General features: G+C 40.5%; 1 protein-coding gene across 1 annotated transcript in view; it reads right to left on the bottom strand.

Annotated features, from left to right (window-relative positions):
• shank1 (SH3 and multiple ankyrin repeat domains 1) overlaps window positions 1-19787 on the bottom strand; it is a 102111-nt gene that overhangs the window by 65184 nt on the left and 17140 nt on the right. Inside the window, exon 2 of the mRNA XM_063472386.1 lies at window positions 4015-4569. Coding sequence (XP_063328456.1) covers window positions 4015-4518 — 504 coding nt within the window. The 5' untranslated portion in view covers window positions 4519-4569. The remainder of the gene's footprint in view (window positions 1-4014; window positions 4570-19787) is intronic.

The raw sequence follows: 19787 nt of genomic DNA, 5'->3' as shown, positions 1-19787 counted from the left end.
CACAAACAGAGTGTCAGAACAGCAGGTGGGTGGTTTAAGTGCTGGAGCCGAATGTAACTGGACTTCTTTGGGGGATCATGAAGACGTTGGGATTGTGAAGCTTCTTCAGTGCTAGACAATGATGGGGAATCTTGGGTATTTAACCTCTTGGAGTCCCTGAGAGTTGAAGGCCCACCCTGAAGCCTTTTGGATGAGTCATGAAACTTCTTCATGAATCTAAGGAAAAGTCAAGTTGATTTCTAATGGGGGAGAACCTACAGAGACGTATAGCAGGTGGCGCTTCTGTGCTCACGCCCGGAGCTGTTGGATTGTCTTGGCTATATTATAAATTTCCACTCTCAATGACATCATGCAGAGCCAAGAGTAGAAAAACTGAGTGTTTAGATCAGACCGAAGCCAGGGTTTTCAGCTCATATGAATTCCCTGCACATGCTGGTATCTGATTGATATTCTGGGCAGGTTTAATATGGGCATCCACTAATGGAGCAGCATATGTGATGGAACATAAAGAAAAGCAGAAGAGCTCCACTTAAAGTGTAGCTGATTAATGCGATGCTGAATTTATATGAGGTCATATGCTGAACTGCTTGATTAATCTCGAGGTCTGTGCTTAATAGAGAAAACTTTCGAAGTTTGATATGGAGATTTTTAGTCTTGTATTGCAATCGCAGTTTTTAAGGTGGCTGCAGTAACAAGCTATTTCAGATTGAAGTGAATCTTAAATGTTCAGATGTAAAGATACAGAAAAATCAACATTAAAAATGGCTTAATGTTAGCTAAAGGTCAACATGAATCTGCAACCACCTCCTTTCTGTAGAGCTATTTTCATTTCACCTTTATTTACTTCTGCTTCACTTCATCAATCTGAATCCCTCTCTAACTCCTACATCTACCTATCTCACAGCTTCATTCCACTTTGATCTACTCCCATTTCCCCCATTTACCTTTACCTCTATCTTCTTTGTACTTTCATCTACTCTGTCTCCATCTTTTTACCCCTCTCTCTTTTTGCATCAGTGCCATTTTCTGTCTTTATGGGACTGTCTAGTAAATTTCTGAGGTTTTGCCCCCAAGCATAAATGAGCATCTTCCCCCCAAACCCTTTTCATTTATTCATATTTTTACAGTAAAACTTTGATTCTGTTGTTAGAATAAACAGGGAGAAGTGAATTATTTATAGTCTAATTTAAAAAAACACCAAATCACGCAGACACAAACACATGCATGCACACAGATACACACAGCAAAAACACAGCTGAAAACACCCATGCACAGATCAATAATAAATCACACAGCAGCAAGAGGGAGGAAGAAGGCATGAGCGAAGCATTTATAGCGCTCTGGGATGGTAAATACAAAATATGGACAGCCATCCACACGTTTGGAGTCATATTCTTGCTGTTGGTGTATAAAGCAACCAATAAATACATGACAGAGGCCAAGATCACGTAACCGAATAAGGAAACGAGGACAGATGGTAAATGTTAGCGACTTTAATCTGGACATGAGCAAAGATGCATCCACAATGATTTCCTCAATTATCAGTGAGTTTCATTTTAACAGATCGCTCATCACTGAGACTCAAGTGGGGGGAAAAGGCTGAAAAATGCCTGGCACTGATTTCTGCCTGATTTTTGTGAGTGGTTAAAGTAAAGTACTGTACACGGAGGCAGCTCCATCTCCAGCCCGTAAAGCCAATTTAGACACACTTGTGTTGCACTGATGTGATGTAAGACCGCATCCGGGGAAATGCAGAGCGATGGCAGATTGGTCTATCGTGATTCTGGACAGCCCTCTTAAAACCAGTCACACCTAAAAGGGCTTTTCACGCCATGCTTTATTGCACCATTTAAAATCTCTTTGGCAACATTAAGCCAGGGCCCCCCCGTAACTCCTCTCTCCACTTTAGCTTCACTCAGTTTGGCTGAATCCTTTCCTGCTTTGCAAAATCTAATTCTTGTCCACATACTCTCATCCTAATTGCTTTTGTGTGCATTTTGGCTCTGCCTTTCGCTCTCTTTGTCTTTTCTTGGGAGTTGGGTCACCTTGAAAGTCCCTCCCTCTCTCTCAGAGAGCCACTTTGCTGAAAGTGTTTGCACTTCTCTCGGTTGTTCACTGTGGATGCAGTGAGACAGCAAGAAAGAGAGAGAGAATTGTACTCTCCCACACTGCACATTGTCCATTTAGACTGAACTGGCCGCATGTACTGTCATACATTCGTGGACGGATTAAGAAACGACTGGCCCCAGGGCAACAATGCTGAACACGGCTCCCTCCTACCTAACACCAAGGAGTCAGTACAGAGGCATAGATGTTCCACAGTAAACCTGAGGCGACGTGTATTTCTTTGAAGGTGTCATGAAGGCTTCCTTGTTTTCACACCTTGAAAATTTTTATTTCTTCACAGATCTTTCACTCAACTATACTATCTATGTCTCTGGTCACTGAAAGTAGCTGCGTTTTTTACAGCTCTTTTATAAAAGCAGGCACCAAATTGGTGATTTTTTTTCTTCAGTTGTCTGCTTATGTTTTCTAAATCATGCCACACTGATTTTCATTTAAAGGATGTAAAATTTTGCAGGTTTTCAGTGCAGCTTTCATGTCTCAGTTACGTCCAAGTTCTTCTTTAAAGCATGGAGTTGTGGTGTGTTAAGGAGGGTAAGAGTGTAGTGATTAGTTAGTAGGCTGTCACGTCCAAAAACTGGGAAGATTTAGGCAAAACCATGCTGTTTATTTTGGAAATCTAACCTGAACTGCAGACTCCAGGTTGGACTCGCTGTAGTTGTTGTGCTGGAATATCAGCAGAAGCAGTCGAGGCAAGATGCAAAGTGATCATGGAGTTTTTTGTCAAGGTTTTCTCTAAAAAGTCTCATCTTTTCAAGCTGTTGCAACATGTATTATCTAAGGCCATACTGTATAATCTAAGAATCTCTGAGCTCCTGTAGTAATATGTCAATAAAATTGCCCACTTGTGTCATCGTGTCTTCAACCCAGCAGCATAAATAAATGATATCAAACTGTACCGGCAGTTATAATGTCACTTTTCATGCTGCCGCTCGTGAGGGAAACAATAAGTGTAAACTAGCTGTTACAGTCACCCTCCAAATGCAGACTTTGTAGGTCTGTAAAACTAAATAAGTGCATAATGATGTCAAAGATGTCAAAAGACACTTTGTGCATAAAGGTACCAAATAGGAGGCATCTGACCAAACAGCAAATGGACAGAGTAAGTATGATTATATGCAACTGGAAACATCATAAACTGGTACCAGAAGCTTCTGCAGCAGGTGAATAAACTCCCCAGAACACTGACAATCCTCATCAGTACAATTCAATTCAATTTTAATTATATAGCACAAAATCACAACAACAGTCACATCAAGGCGCTTAATATTGTAAGGTAAAGATCCGACAATAATTCAGAGAAAACCCCAACAATCAGATGACCCATTATGACCAAGCACTTGGCGACAGTGGGAAGGAAAAACCTCCTTTTAACAGGAAGAAACCTCTGGCAGTACCAGGCTCAGGTCAGGGCAGCCATCACCATCACAGGAGAGGGAGACAGGACAAAAAACACATCTAACAACTTTTTGATTTGGATCTTTGGATTCAGTTCAGCTTTAGTTGTTTCCTTAGATGGAATTGTTTTTATTGTTTAAAACTATTCAGTTTTAGTTTTTTGAATGTGTGTGTTAGGAGCATTTAAGCTGTTCAGAACATATAGAGTGCTAACATGTAAGTATTACGTACACATCCCAAAGCCTCCCCATGATGGTTATGACCAAACTGAAAAAGACTAAAACTAAAGATCTTTTTCTCTATACACACAATATTAAGACAGTTATTATTTTTTATTTTCTGATATTATATTTTAAAAAAAAACCTTGTGTTGCATGATTCATAACTGAATGAATCTTGATTCTTGGGTGTTGAAACTGTTGGAACAGCAGGTGGACTTCAGGCTGTTTATAAACTTGTCAGTGATTGTTGCTGTGTGCAGACAGCACTCACCGTTTGCTTTATGTCTGGGATGCCAATGCGAAACACCATCATGGCAATGTGGGCGTCCTCAGATGGCAACGAGCTGGCGCTGTGTTCTTTCAGCCTCCTCTGCTGCTGCTGCTGCTGCTGTATCTGATTGGCCTGCTGTTGGTGTGTGGGTCCGGGGTTAGACGAATAGGGGTTTCCAGGGTTCCCCTGTCGGACCTGCCTGTCTCCTGTGGGACGTCCGGCCATTTTACCTGACTGCCTGTGTCCCTCGCCTCTGCCGCCCCGTGAGAGGCCTCCACGCCTGACCTCCTCCACCATCTCCTCCTCGTCATCTTCCTCCTCCCCCTCCAGCTCGCCATTCTCCTCCTCTTCCCCTTCATCATCGCGTTCATCTTCTTCCATTTCCTCTTCCTCCTCTTCCTCCTCTTCTTCCTCGTCCTCTGCCCCAGGATAGAGATGTCGACTGTTTCCCAGCATCCTTTGTTGCTCCTCGTCGCTGGACAGGGGGCTAAATGGCATCGTCATGGCGACAGAGAGGGTGGCAAAAGTGGCAACACCATCATTCCCAGAGATACACTGCAAGGTGAAAAAGAAAGGAGGAGAGGACATGATCAGGAACAAACTGCAGAAGAAAAAGTTTTTAAGTAGAGCATCTACACAGCATCACTCTAAAATAATGTGGTCTCTATGGTAACAGACATGCAGTACTTCTAACCCTGAACACATGATGACATACTATTCACACCTCATCTATAATTGAAGCCACTTGTGATGTTAATTTTCAGCTCCCCGACTCTCGACAGACATTAAACTCAATACAAGTCTGAACTTTTGGAAGCTTTCCGTCTCCATTACATGCTGGTATTTGACTCTGAGAAATAGAACTGTACCACTAAATGCTTCTGTACTGACATAGACTCTTAAGGAGTTACCACTGAGACAACTTGTACTACACATAAAAGGTGGACACAGTCAGAGATCAGCTGGTCCCCAAGTGAACCTGGTGTGTTCTATACTGAACTTTCTACTCTTTTACTTCCTGCCTTGGTTAGCTTCACACCCTCAAGTGTTCACCTCCTCTGTTTCCTTCATTCTTTGCAAGTTAGTCATTTATCCTGCTCCAGTCTACTTCCTAGTGTTTCCCAGCGGGGGGTTTTCTGTCAGGTGTTTTTTTTATATGGTTTTACACAATTACAACAACACACATGTACATGTAAATCACTTTTATTATTGCTACTATGCTCACATGTGCATCATTTGGCTCCACCTTTACATAGAACCTCATAGGCCTATGAAATTCCCAAAGACTTCTTTCAGCACATTTCAAAGAGATTGTTTCAAACTTTTGATAAAAAATCCTCCAACAGTAAAAATATCTGTACCAACTTCTTCCAGTGATCCTGGAGCAATTTTGTGCCAACTGTGCATTTTTTCCTGTAATGATAGAGCAACATGTTAAATGGCAAAAGTGATAACTAAATGGCTTGGAGTTTACTAAATTTAATACTTTGGATCCATGGCCAGGAATATTCCCAGATCTTAATCCAATTGAGAATCTACAGTCAAGCCTCAAAAAAGCAGGTGGACAGGCTGAAACCAATAAATTGAGATCAGCTTGCTCAAAGGCATCTCAGGATTTGACCCAGAAGCTTCAACTATCACTATAATGATAACACTGTAAATACTCTTTGCATAAGTTGGATTTATCTGCAAATTAAAGTCAGCATATTGTAGAAACATGTTAAAAGCAATCTGAATAAAACCAGAAGTGAAAAAGTTAATGAAACACAAAAATTAGTTTTTACTGCCAAAACTTTTGGCTCGGACTATACAAATATTGTTCTTACACTTTCTTTAGGCAGGATTAAACTAAATGACAGTTTTTGGTCAATCAGTGCCTCAAAGCTGGGGGAAATATCTAGGATAGACTTTTTTTTCCATTGGTGAGTTCTCACAATTTTGATGGAGCTTTTTTGGACAGAACCATGTTCTGTGTGGCGTTTTCTGCCTCTACTGAATCATCAGGGACAGACTGGCTGCTTGTTCTGTGCCGAGGCTCACTGTGTTCCCTTATTTCAAGGAGAGAATAAAGAAAAAGACTGTGGGATGTTCATACCAGCTGCATGGCTGTTTTGATTTTTATTTCATACTTTTTATCCTTCCCTGTAATAATCATCAATAAACCAACACAGCCAAATCTAACCCTACATAGCAGACAATGTGTCGATGCACATCTGCAGTGCAGACACTTGTAAAGGACTATAGCACTTCATATAACAGAAAAACCATACACTCTTGCTCTTGCCATCACCCCTGAGAGAGCTGAGAAGCCACTTCAGAGCGCCAGTGAGCAAGATAACAGATCTGTCCCTGAAGGACTCCGCTTGGCTCTGTGCACTGTTTTCAGGATTTTCAGCACCACTACATTCTGGACAGCTCCACACAGACCCAAACAGCTGAATAACAAACGGCGAGGAAGACACCGCTCGGGTTTACACGCGAGGATAGACGAGTCAACGGAGAGAGATGCCAGAGAGAGATGCAGGAGAAAGCAAGGAAACATCTCATTTATCATCCCATTTGTAAGCAATTACACAAATTTCCTCAAGTAGCTCTAATTATGAGTCATTTTGCAAATTTTTACAAGCAGATGTAAATGCCTTTCTCACAGCTGATCTAAAAAGTATGCAGCATCAAGTATTAAGTTGGTTTTGATTTGACTTGAATGAATGTAAAGCCCATATAATAAGGGAAATTTACAATTTAAATGGACTTGTGTGGTGTGTGTGTGTGTGTGTGTGTGTGTGTGTGTGTGTGTGTGTGTGTGTGTGTGTGTATGTGTGTACGGGTTCGTACTATCCTGGTGGGGACCAAAATCTGACTTTTACTATCCTGGTGGGGACTTTCTGCACCGTGGGGACCAAAATCCAGGTCCCCTCGGGGTTGAAAGCAATTTTCACACTCAAAATGCGGTTTTACTGTCAGGGTTACAATTAGGTTATGGTTAGGTTTATGGTAAGGGTTAGGGTTAGGCATTCATTTTTAATGGTTAGGGTTAGGGTAAGGGGCTAGGGAAAGCATTATGTCAATGGGATGTCCCCACGAGGATAGCAAACCAGACATGTGTGTGTGTGTGTGTGTGTGTGTGTGTGTGTGTATGTGCATGTGTCACGAGGCAGCCAAGAGACTCAGGGGGACTCGGAGTCGTGTTGTGATGGAAAAAATGTGTCAGACTTGTAACGTTGCGGCTTTGGCTTTCCTTGTGGGAACGAGAGTTAAAACTACCATCTGTCCAGCTCGAAGAGAAACAAAAGGGTAGAATAAAACAAATCTACATGGAAATGACACAGCGAAGACAGGAGTGGATGACAGGGCTATTCATGTGGCAAAGCATAATCACCTTAAGATGCCATTTGGATTGGTATAAAGTCTGAAATTCCTGAAAAATAGAAGCACCTTTCTTCAATATAACCAGCTCAAAGAGTTGCCTTGATTTATTTAATGCAAGTGTAGAAAATACACATCGATCTGAACAGCTGAAATAAATGAAACTTATAAAAAATACAAAAATACAGGAGTCCAACAAAAAAACATGATCTAAAACCTTAATTTGAGGCTAAACGGCTCACTGTTTTGATACTTTGTGTCTGCCTTGAGATGCTATTCTATGTCAGCCTTCTGTGTCCTTTCATTTTCTTCTCACTTCTCACACACACAAACAAACTCAGTGAATGCAGAGCTGGTTGTGACAACTACTGACTGGCTGAAAACATTTCTGTCTCCACCTTTTGAAAGCCTGAACTTCTGCTCACAGTCAGGAAAAAAAGGGCTTGTGCAGCAAACTGTAGAGCACAACCTCCCGATTACATTACCCACAAACGTACCAAAGAAATGTCAAATCAATTATTTTATAATTAGCATTTTATCATTAACATTAACACCGAAGTAGCATTTCAAAAATGTGTCTTACTGAAAGTAAACTGAGTTTTTATGTAAGAGTTTCTGCAGAAACACGTCTAGGTGACTGATCATAACTGAACATGGAAACAACAAATTGACTAAATTAAAGGAAAAATCTCAAAGTTGTCAGCAATTCTGTGTAACATAAGTGATTTATCAAACAACAGTGTTTGGCGTATAATTTAGTGCTCACTCGTACTCATGCCCCTGAGTACAAATGTTTGATCAGCCCTAGCAAACGTGGTTTTACTGGCCAGGCTTTTGTTCTCTTGCTTTGGTAATTAGGCACAGCATACAGCATATCTCATTTGGAGGTAAAACAAAATGCTAAAAGCTGTTATCAAAGCTGATATTAATTTGAAAATGACGCAGACAGAGTATAAACCCACTGCATTTGTAAGTTGCTGTTACAGCTAGCCTTCAGAATAGCTTCCAATGTTAGCTGCAATGTCTTGTTAGGTGGCAGTTTCTACTCACTTCCTTTGCCCAATGTGTGCCTTTCTCTTTTTTTTGTATATATTCCTCTGGATTGTATACATTTCTTCTGTTTGCTATTGATTCCTGTTCTCTTACTATTTATATTTTACTCCTGCACACTTGGCATGGAGCACCCATAATTTCATTGTACATGTACAATCATAATAAAGGACTCTTCTTTCCTATTCTATTCTTTAAGTGGGAGGAATAGGAGTACCCGGACAGAACCCAAACATACACAGAGAGAGCATGCAAACACAGAAGGTCCCCAGCTGGCTGATGGAGGTGAACCCAGGACCTTCTTGATGTGAGACTATTAGCTTTGCAGTGTAGAGGAGAAAGGGTCAAACATAACAAGGGCTGCTGTATTGTACTCTATCATTTATGATGAAAAGATATGGTTTTAAGACCAAGCATTTAAAGAAATGAAATTCTGGTTATTTTTTGCTTGATTTGTTCTTTCTTCTTGACTGGGCCTGAGTCTCTATGATACAATGTATGATTCAGTTTGTTTTTTTAATTAACAAAGATTTGAGGGTCACGTGCAAGAAGACTTTTGTTGATTTTGTTGTTTTACTTTGCATTATTTCTTATTTCTGGACACAAGGGTAGCTTTAATTAAAAGAATGCAGACCGGGTATACAGTCACTATTTGATACACAGATTGTGGACTTTATAAGCAAATAACAAATAAAAACAAAATCTTTTTTCTACTGCAGCAAACAGTAAACACAATCATAAGATAAACGTAGTGGAGAGAGAAGTGCCTAAGTGCACTTGAGTCAAGTAAATATATAAAGTATTAACTTGCAAATATTGCATTTTAAAATTTCAGGAAAAGGTTAAAACTCCCATAAATGTCAACAAATTCATGAGGCCTCTATAGAAACATCAGTAATCTGACTAAGCATACAGAGAAGATGGCTGTGATGGAGAAGCAGGATTGGAAGCAATTTTCTTTTAAAGGAAACTGACAAACAAAAAAGACACAAGGGCAAAGAGAAAGAAGAAAAGAGAACAGTCTGGCTTCTGAAGTTTCGTCAGAAAGCTGACCAATCAGAGATACAGTAAGTACCTCCAGAAGATATGATAATAAATGGAAGTGAACAATCCATAATTTTGCATACTGCTGATTAAGCAAATATGTACAGGGAAGCAGCAAGGTGTGAGAGAGAGGAATGAAGGAACAGGAGACAGAGAGAAAAGGGCAAATTTAAATCCTGCAAATCCATAGAGCAACTCAAAGGGTCACCGCGACTTCAATTTTAGTCACCTGCTCGTGTTTGTGAATATTTTGTACTGCAAAAACGCTTACTGTACACATCGTAGAAAAGAAAACTAGACTTTTGTTTCTGACACTGTGCATATGCTCACAAAATAATCATAAATTACAACTAAGCCTGACAGATAAGTCATTTGTTTCGCTTTCAAGTTAAATATTTGAACAGATCTATCAACAGATAGATCAAAAAGACTCCATTTCCAGTTTGTGTCACATATTTTCAACATATTTTCAACTTTTGCTATTGCTTAGTGGTCAGTTAGCGAGTGGTTGCTATAGCCACATCTGCTCGTAACCGAAGGAATCACCAAATAAAGAAGAACCAAATAAATGTTGTCCAGCTGAATGCGCTGGAGAAACGGTTAGGCGATCTTTACAGTCCAGACAGTTTATCCTCTCATGGTAGATTAAGTGTTAAAGTCTTTAAATAATTTAATCAGCTGGCGAGTCAGTCTTATTTAAACTGAACTCTAAATCAGGCTAACTTTAAACTGAACTTCTGCTCTGTTTGCTAAACTATGATTAACAAACAGAACACACACAGCCACCCTTAGAGGCAATGTGGTATCTGTGAGGCGAGAGCAGCACATTGCAAAAAATACAACAAGAAAATGGCACACATGGATGATGAAGACTGAAGAAGAGTGAGAGAAAAGAGAGGAAGGATATAAAAAAAACTGTGGAGATATTGTGATGGAACAAATGAACTCTGAAGGAGGAGAGTGAGGATGGGAGTCGAATGTGAGAGGTGTCTGTGAAACCAGAAGGTGTGAACTCACAGAGCCGATGGTGGAAAGAAGAGAGGAAAAGAAGACAGCGAGGAGGAAGGTCAGGTTGAACCATAAATCTACTGCCAATTTTTTTTATTATTATTAAAGTTGCCAATTCCCAGAGTCAACACTGTTTTTAGATTTGGCCCTTTCCCACATTTTCACGCCAAAAACTTGAAAGGAGAACACCTTTATGCATAATTCAATTCTGTCAGGTTGGAGAAGGCTCTGAAACACCACTAAAACGCTCATGAGATGCTAAAACACTCCAGTGAAAGCCATGATGAAATTTATTTTACGGTGAGGAGCTCGTTAAAGCAGGCAGAGCAGGTTGCTTTGCAGGTTTTTAACGGACTCGTACCTTGAAGCTGTGGAGTAAAATCCTCCCACACTGCACAGCGATCATCTGCCGTCTGAAATAATAATCTGAAAGTGGCTGGCGTGACAGAGCCATTTGTCACACATTCTTAGCTATTTATTCATATATTTTTAAGCTAGATACTAGCATGATCCCAAAGGATGGAGCAGCAGCTAAAAAGGCGTAATCCAAACTTTTGAAAGAATCACTCATCCTCAATTACGCTTGAACAGGTCAGAGGGAAAATTATGAGAGGGAAAGTGATAATCAGCTCCCAAGAGAAAAGCCATGACTCACACATAAAAGATCTTCATAATGAATGCTCTGTGTGTGCGCACTTATGTGTGTCTATCTCAGTGATGAGGAAGAGGGCGATGAAGCGATTAGATACTGCCTAATTCCAACAAGTGATAATCGTCTCCTCAGCTTTTGTATCTGACTACAGAAAATCTCCATCTCTCGCCATTCTCCTTGGAGAGCTGTTTTAGTTTCAGGTCATATCATTAACACTTTAGTCAGTCCTGCAACCTAAAACTGCATTAACCCTGCCGACCTTCACCTCATCGAGCAATCAGGCTGACATTAGCCACACGAGGGAAGCAAGGAAAACGTGGGAACAGCGACTAAGTCGATCAGATTAAATACAAAAAACGTAATGCTTTTTTTCCCTTACACTGAATGCTAAGGGTCGTGCTGTTAAAACCTGCTAACATGTGACGTTCTGCGATATCTTGCGTCATTGCGTCAGTGTGTTTCTTACTGCAACATGTATTTTAGAAACAATGTGTTTTCTTCCTTGTTGCAGAGGAAGATTAGAAGATTGAGGAGGCTTTCATGTCTGTCCAGTAAATGTAAAATTAAGCCTGCAGCTGGTTATCTTAGCTGAGCACAAACACTGGAAGCAGGGAGAAGCGAGTCACCAAGAACAGTGCTGATTATGGATTAAGGATCACTCGATATCAGGAAGACTCGCCCTGCTGAGGAGGTCCACATGTTTCTCACTCACAGGGTGTCAAATACTGCCTATACGGGGTCATTTTTCTGTGTGAAGGTTTTTGGCCTAAAACGCTCTAACAAACCATGTGTAAAACAAAACTAAACAGTAGGAAAAGCAGCGTTTTGATTTATGTGACAGCCACGTTTCCTCTCAGCAGTTTGTGCATATCTCTGAGCCTCCATCACTCTGCAAGAAAACACATTTGAACCCCCGGGTGGGGAAAACTGTAGGCTGGTCACGAATACTGATTTTACAGGAACGATCAAGCAACCAAGTTATTTTAGAAACTAAAATCACCATTTATGAGCCCAGTATAGATTTTGTTTTTATTGAAGGATTTACTTGTGTTTTTTGTGACAGAAATTTTGAAACTTTGATCACTTTGGGCATTAGATATCTCCTGCAAGGCCTCTGCAGCAGTAAATCTTGATGCTCTATAGGTCTATTAGCCATGCTTCACTGCACAACAGCGCAATGCAGTAATTAGAAGTGGAAAATTAAAATCTTTGCCACCTCAGTGGAGCAGTCCATGAGAAAACTATGAAAATTTGCAGGAGAAGTGGAGAGAAAGAGTCACCAGCAACTTAATATTCAGCTGCGGTCACTTGAAGTTTAACAGGAAGAGCTAGCCATTAGCTTTCTGAGCCAAGCTACCTCATGAGCAAGATGTCAACAAGTCACAGCTTCCTCCCAACAACATAAATCTCACAACTTTGCTGCATTTAAACTTTCTGTGTGGACACAAATGGTAATTTGTGATTTTTTTTTTAGACATACTGCTTGGCAGATTTAGGGGAGCTTCTGTATAAAAGATGGTGGTAAGCATACTTTGTTAAGCTAGGGAAGGACTTTAAGCTAAATTAGCTAGCTTTTGGCAGTAGCTTCATTTCATCATAAAGACATGACAGGATGATTAATCCTCTTATCTAACTCTTGGCATTAAATTGAGCAAAGTTATTGCATTAAATGCCAAACTGCTACTTTAAACACCCTCCTTTTATCCAAGAATGTACTTGGATCAATAAGCGTACGAGTATGAGGCGTGCACAATGAGTTAATGGACATTGGCAAACTGAAAACTTTATTTGTTCTGCTGCTGGCAGTGTCGAGCTCGCGTGCCCCTGCCTTCACACATTTGCTGGAGATTCATTTGTACTCCTGAGAAGATCTGACAGCTTTCATATTTATCTGCTCTGTTGGCAGTGTTGCTCTCAAAAGTGTTTGTCATTGAGTCTCTTAGTTCAGACACAGCAGTGTGTTATGCAAACACAGTCTGCGTCAGTCTCGTTTTTACGTGACGATATGCAACTGTGCTGTGCATGCAGTAATGATATTTCTGCACTTTAATAATCCAGAGAAAGTCTTACACAGCATGCGCAACAACGTTTTGGTATTTGCTCTTTAGGTGATCTGTTAAACATGTATGTGAAAAAAACTTACCAGTTTCTGTTACGTGCGGTCCAATCGAAACGTTCTCCTCAGCCATCTAATCAATTAATGCAATTTCAATTACAGTTTTGGTTTCCGATGATTATTAAAACAACACAGTTAAGATCAAATATTCTACCCACCTTCTATTTTGCATTAATGCTCTCGTTTTACCTTGAAGCACATCATTTACCTGATTTTATTTGCCCCAACATAGAGCCACAGTCACTCCACAACAGGTTATATTTTCAGTTCAAGCAAATCTACTCAATTAAAAAGACAAGTGTCTATTTTTTTTTAAGTTTAACAAGCTCATTATTTTTTCACTAATAATTCTTATCTTAATGCCAACAAAAAGAATTATATCCATGATTTTTGCCATAATCAAGCAGGTCTGTTGTTCCATAATTAAACTGAGCGCTAATAACTTGTTACCATCGGGGAGTCGATGTGTTTCCACACATAGACTTTTTTCTTGGGTGGGTCACCCAGATATATAACAACAACAAGCGCATTACGCTATTTCAAATTCTCTTGCTTCATTTTTCGTCTATTGTGTTTCCCGGCGGGAAGGCTGAACGGGATAATGTCTCATTCATCTGCTCTTCCAAGAGTCTCTCATCCCGCTGTTGAACAGACATCCGTAGTTCTTGTTCTGATTTGAGATGCACTTCGACATGGAGGACTACTCTCACCACACCCTGCAGCAGGTGGAGAACTGGTTCGCATGCTGCTCTGCTGACCTCACTGAGGCTACAGAACTGAAGAAGGACAGTTCTTCCACGGGATGAAGAACTGACTGGTGAAGCAGCTGAATATTATTCAGTTATTAGTTGTTACAATATATATAATATTATTATTTATAAATGTAATACAAACGTTTGTTTAACTTTTTCATTCTAATTATACTCAGCTCGAATCTGAAGAAAAGAAGGAAAGTAAACAATCTCTCTATTTTCTGTTGCCTACATGAAAATGTGTACAGTTACAGTCAGGGGTTAAAGTGGGATTCAGGAGGTGGGGGAACCCTAAAATTGGTTGTAATGCGTCAGTGTAGGGAAATAAATCACAACTCACAATAATTTCACGTGTGCAAACCCAATATCTGATTTAGAAACTTGAGGACTTACATTTAAGCTTTAAATTTCCAGTTCTGCATCTGTACTCAGTAAGTACAGATACCTGAAAATTCTACTTAAGTATAGTACTTGTCTCCTCTGCTACTGCATATATGTGCACATATACACGCAAGCACAAACCGCTGCCAGCAACATACCCTGTCTCTGCAGAAATATTGTGCTGCACATGTGAAAAGCCATTGCAGTGTTATGTAATCCAAGAAGAACCAGCAGATATCCAACACGGCTCAGCTGACACCCTTCTATACGTCTTCTTTGCAAATCTCTTAAAGGACATGCTATATGAGCAGTTTTAGCCTGCTCATCGATGTTACGCATCTAAAAGCTGTTTTGAGCCCACCTCCACCCAGTTTCTCCTTTCATGCTGTGTCTGACCCGATCATGTCTGATGTCATACATTGTTGCTCTGTTCTCTATGGGGAGGTCCTGCAGCTGCTTCCTCTAACCACACTCGTCCTGACTGAAATAAAATATTGGAATACGATGCTGTGCTGGCTGAGCTCTTGTTATTTAGGTTGGATCAGTCTATGTGGTGGACAAATAACAGAAAGTAAGCCCACAGGAGCATTAGCTGTTTGTTTGTTTTTTTTCTTTTTGGCAACGCTAAAATGTTTCTGCATTGCTGCTTTGTAATTACCTGTAGCAGAATTTGAATTCCAGGGGTGTATTTACTCAATATGTACTTGAGCTCAAATCAGCAAATGAAACAGGTGGCTGGCAGCTCTGAGTAGTATCACACTTGTCAGAAATGAATTGGTAAGATATTCATGGATAGGGAACAAGCGAGATGAGCCATTAACATCTGTTTTTGAAAGACACAAAGCTCACAGGACAAAGTGGTATGTCTGACAAATCTGTGTCTGGCAAGGGAAAGGTGGATTTGAGCACACGGCTACTTGGAATAAGTGTAATCTATATGAAACTTTTCTTAAATACACAATCACACATCTGTGCCACACTTTAACTTTCTACTGAAGGCTGAGGGCAATGAGCAGGGAAAAAATGGGGTTATGAGGCAGCATTTCCAGTTCTGCTTGAGACGTTTTCGTGTGACAGAAGTGAGAGGGAAATGAGGTAACTTTCCTGGGTGACTTGCCAGAGTCTTGACCTCGTTCTACTAAGCTTCAATCTATCTGCAGTCTGTGTGATGCCATCAAAAGACTGACATCCCACCAGCACAGTGACATCTAACCTCCCTCCCTTTCTTTTTTATCTCTTACAAACACACATATATCTTCACACGCTCTCCCTTTCTCCTTCTCCCTTCTCTCTGTGGTTCACTCTCTTTTATGTAGGACATAGTGTGCATATAGATAGATATTTTCAGTGTCTTGGTCCCCAGGAAATTTCACTGGGAAACTTCCAAAGAACAGATCGCCCCACTTTCCTGCCACTAAACTGGAACGGCCAATTTCCCTCCCTCCTTGTTTGACATCTACACACAAAGTGGCGCTCTGATACACACAAATGGACACAAATCTGTTGTACAGCCCGTCTGTGTGTGCAACAGGGTCTCGCATACACATACAGGCCCCATAAAGATGCGGATACACATAAATAAAACTACAGTTGCACGTACATGTTGTCATCTTTCAGCACAAAGGCTCTATGTTCGATGTGTAAGTCACGTAAAACACCTCTAAACTGTAGTGACCCAAGGGTTCTTACACAAAGGAGAATGAAGCCACGTGTATTACGCACATTCTGATGTAACCATCCCCTGTGCTATCAAACTAGGGTGAACGCCGACGGAGGAACCTGGTTCAAGTTTAAAAGAAAAAGGGTGGAGTGTGCAACAGCATCACTGGTGTTCTCATCATGGAAATTTCACAGAATTAGGCTCAGGACACCTCTGAAAAGAACACCAGCACATTTGGTGTCCCAGAATCTCCCTTCTGTGCAGCCTCCACTCGCCATCCCACCATAACTACACTCAACATGCTAACAGGAACACTGGCAGCCATGCTAGAGTTCCTGTTAACAGTGGCTAATGGCTCTGCTCTGTGAGGCCATGTTCAGACACAGTGGTGCCCACTGTGGCTCAAACAAGCATGAAGCAGGTATGATATTTATTCTTTTTAGCAATCGTTGTCATCTGTTGTCATCAACTGTATATAAAGGATGGACATAACCCCTCCCTCATCTTGTGGTTAGTGAGTTTCTACAGTGAGAATTTCTCACTGTTGCCATCTGACTGTGAAATACTTTGTGATTGACAAGTTGTTAGATCATGAGACTAATCTGGTCTATCCTTCTTTCTGATGCCAGTAATGCCCAAAATTTACTAAATGAACTTCATATTTTCCTCCTCCTGTACTCCTACTGCCTTGAAACTAGTGATAGAAGCAATAATAAAGTCAGCAGGAAAGACTTTATTGAGGTCACAGAACAAGACTCCCAGAAGTAAGAAGTAATTCTGCAGATAGTGTCACAAAGATTGGCGGTTTAAGGCACCTCATCACAAACTTCCCCTCAGAGCTGGAAGCTTTGCGAATCTGTGGGTCATATTTATTTAATGGTAAATAGTTTTACGGGTGATTTACATAAAGTGGTGCTGCTTTCTAAACACAGGTTCATTTCAGTATCAAGCACAAAAAATAAAACATGTTTTTCGGCATTAAATATTGGTTCAACTAGCAGTAATTTGCACTTTCTAAATGATATTAGATCAGTTTGTGTTAAATATTGATAAAGAAACTCCCAGAAATACATATGCAACAGAGTCAGTTGCAAAAATCTCGTAGTTCCCACATCTTACATCCAATCTTCTCATTGCTTTCTCTTTATAAATGCAGATAGTGCTTTTTTCATGCAAAAAACTGTCTATGACAGGTCTGATTTACTCTGATTTGCTTTTATTTTGAAAGTTCATAATGTACTGTTAACCTCCTTTTTTCTTTGATTTTACTTGAAAAACTATCAAGAATGTTCAAAATGGTTAAAGAACCTGATAAATGTTCTCTTCCGGGGGTTGGGCAGACTCAAATTCCTCTTCTTTGGACTTCAGCTGGTGATAGTTTTTATTCTACTCTGCAGATGTGTGTGTGTGTGTGTGTGTGTGTGTGTGTGTGTGTGTGTGTGTGTGTGTGTGTGTGTGTGTGTGTGTGTGTGTGTGTGTGTGTGCGCGAAATACTTGATCAGTGAAACAGGGTGCTTTTTAATCGTGTGTTTAAAAAAATTTGGAAGTCCTTGCTCACACACACACACACACACACACACTAAATTCACACAATTCACCCACTAAAGATAGAGCCTAATTCTTTTGAAAACACTGAGTTGCTTCAACCCATCTTGTACCATAAACCAAAAACACCACATTTTACTTAACAGTAGCCAACCCATGCATGCTTACAAGAAATGGAAAACCCTTCACACCAACAAAAAGCCCAAAGACATCTATCCAATTCCGCCTCCTCCTTTGAGCATCTAAAGATCCGGCATTGTGGTACAGGGAGAAAATGTAGACATGTTGCAGAAAAGCAATAAACCACCCCCCAAGAGGGATTCCTATCTATAGACAACAGTGGTTTATAGTGAAGATGTGAGTGGGTGTATGAAAAGTACATAAAGACACAAGCAAAAATAAGCATGTGGGCTCATGCTGAGGGGTAAAAGTGACCCTGTGGTTTAATTCCCTGTGCATCAAAATTGTGTTACAGGCTACAGCCTACCAAATCTAGCCTTTCAGCAGAGTGACTTTTAAAGTATTTTACAGTCAAACCCATGCATTAGAGACTTTCAGTTTAATAAAGGTTAGCTGGAAGCAGCCTTATTCAAGTCAGTAAATTCATAATTAGCAACACTGATTTAATAAGGTTTCTCTTTGTCTTGTGGCTCTCAGCGGCTATTCACTCCTTCTTTTGTGGACCACTTAGGTTACTCGTAATGTTGATTTGTATATAAATGCTCTCTAATCTTTTGATCAAATTAAGGTTAGGTTGTTAATTTATAAAACCTTGAAGAAAGTTTGGGCAGTTAAAGTTTAAAATAAGTAAATGCTGGTCTAGAAGCACTCATTTTATTACGGCTAAAAAAGCTCCTGATAACCAGTTAGGTTTAACCCCCCAAAAATTTGAAATGGTAACACTTCACTTTGTGTTCTAGCAGATCTTAAATCTACAAGACCTTTTTTGCACTATGAATCTAGGATTGCAGATCAGCAACAACAGATCAAGTTGATATCACAGTGCTACATACGAAAAATACAAGCACAGCCACAAATATGTACTAAGTAACAGGCTTATAAAACATTAATTTCACTGCCCAAGACTAAAACTGTAATGCCTTGGATAGTGGTACCACAGATCAAGCCAAATAAATTATCAGAGGTGAGGCCTAGAAGACAATCAGCTACAGCTCCCTGTATCTGCACGCCTGTCAATCAAAGTTGCTACACCTTTAACTTTAAGCCTTATCGGTTTACAGATGGGGAAGGTACAAAAAAATCACTCATGTGCAGTTGTTACAAAGAGGAGTCTCACAGGGGTCTTCTGAATCACTCTTTGTCTGGTCCCTCACCCAGGACCAATTTGCCATGGGAGACCATACCAGGGGGCAAAAGCCCCCACACAACATAGCCCCTGGGATCCCTGGGACACACAAACCCCTCCACCACGATAAGGTAGCGATTCGGGGAGGAGCAGATGGGAAAGGTACAAAAAAATCACTCATGTGCAGTTGTTACAAAGAGAGGAAATTATCCACAGAGGGCACTGTTCTTTTTTCTACCAGAATGTAAACGTGCTTTTTATTGGAGTAAAGTAGGGCATTGGGAAACCATGACAATCCATGCTGATTCATTTGTTTATGGAGCCTCAAGTGGACATTGGAGGGACTGCAGTTTTTGCAACTTCACAACTTCTATGTTTCAGTCTATCTGCAATGTGATTTTCCTTCATTTACTTTGTTTCCATGGTAAGTCATGTTAATCACCACTGATTTTCTGAATAAGTGAAACACTTTACATGCACTAACTCATAAGCAGCGTTGGGGAGTAACGGAATACATGTACCGCCGTTACGTATTTAAAATACAAAATATAAGTAACTGTATTCCGTTACAGTTACCGTTTAAAAAGGTGGTATTTAGAATACAGTTACTTTGTTGAAATAAATGGATTACACGGCGGTACTTTCCTGTTTCATATTGTCGCGGGTCAGGACTGTTTGGGTTTTGTTCGACAGCTATGTTCTGTTGTTGCAGGCGGCAGCGTTACGGTTACCATGGTTACAGGGTGACGCTCTCTCTGCGACTGTTTGTTTCCTGGGTGAGAGCTGTGTCCCAAAACGTCGGCTGCATCCTCCGGAGGCCACATTTGAAGGCCGATTACGTCACAGCCAGGCGACGAAGGCTGTCCCAATTCGTCGACTCCTTCAAATGCGGC

This window comes from Pelmatolapia mariae, linkage group LG4, assembly GCF_036321145.2.
Source record: "Pelmatolapia mariae isolate MD_Pm_ZW linkage group LG4, Pm_UMD_F_2, whole genome shotgun sequence".
Classification (NCBI taxonomy): domain Eukaryota; kingdom Metazoa; phylum Chordata; class Actinopteri; order Cichliformes; family Cichlidae; genus Pelmatolapia; species Pelmatolapia mariae.
The sequence above is the reverse complement of the archived record's forward strand: the minus strand, read 5'-3'. Positions and strand labels throughout refer to the sequence as shown.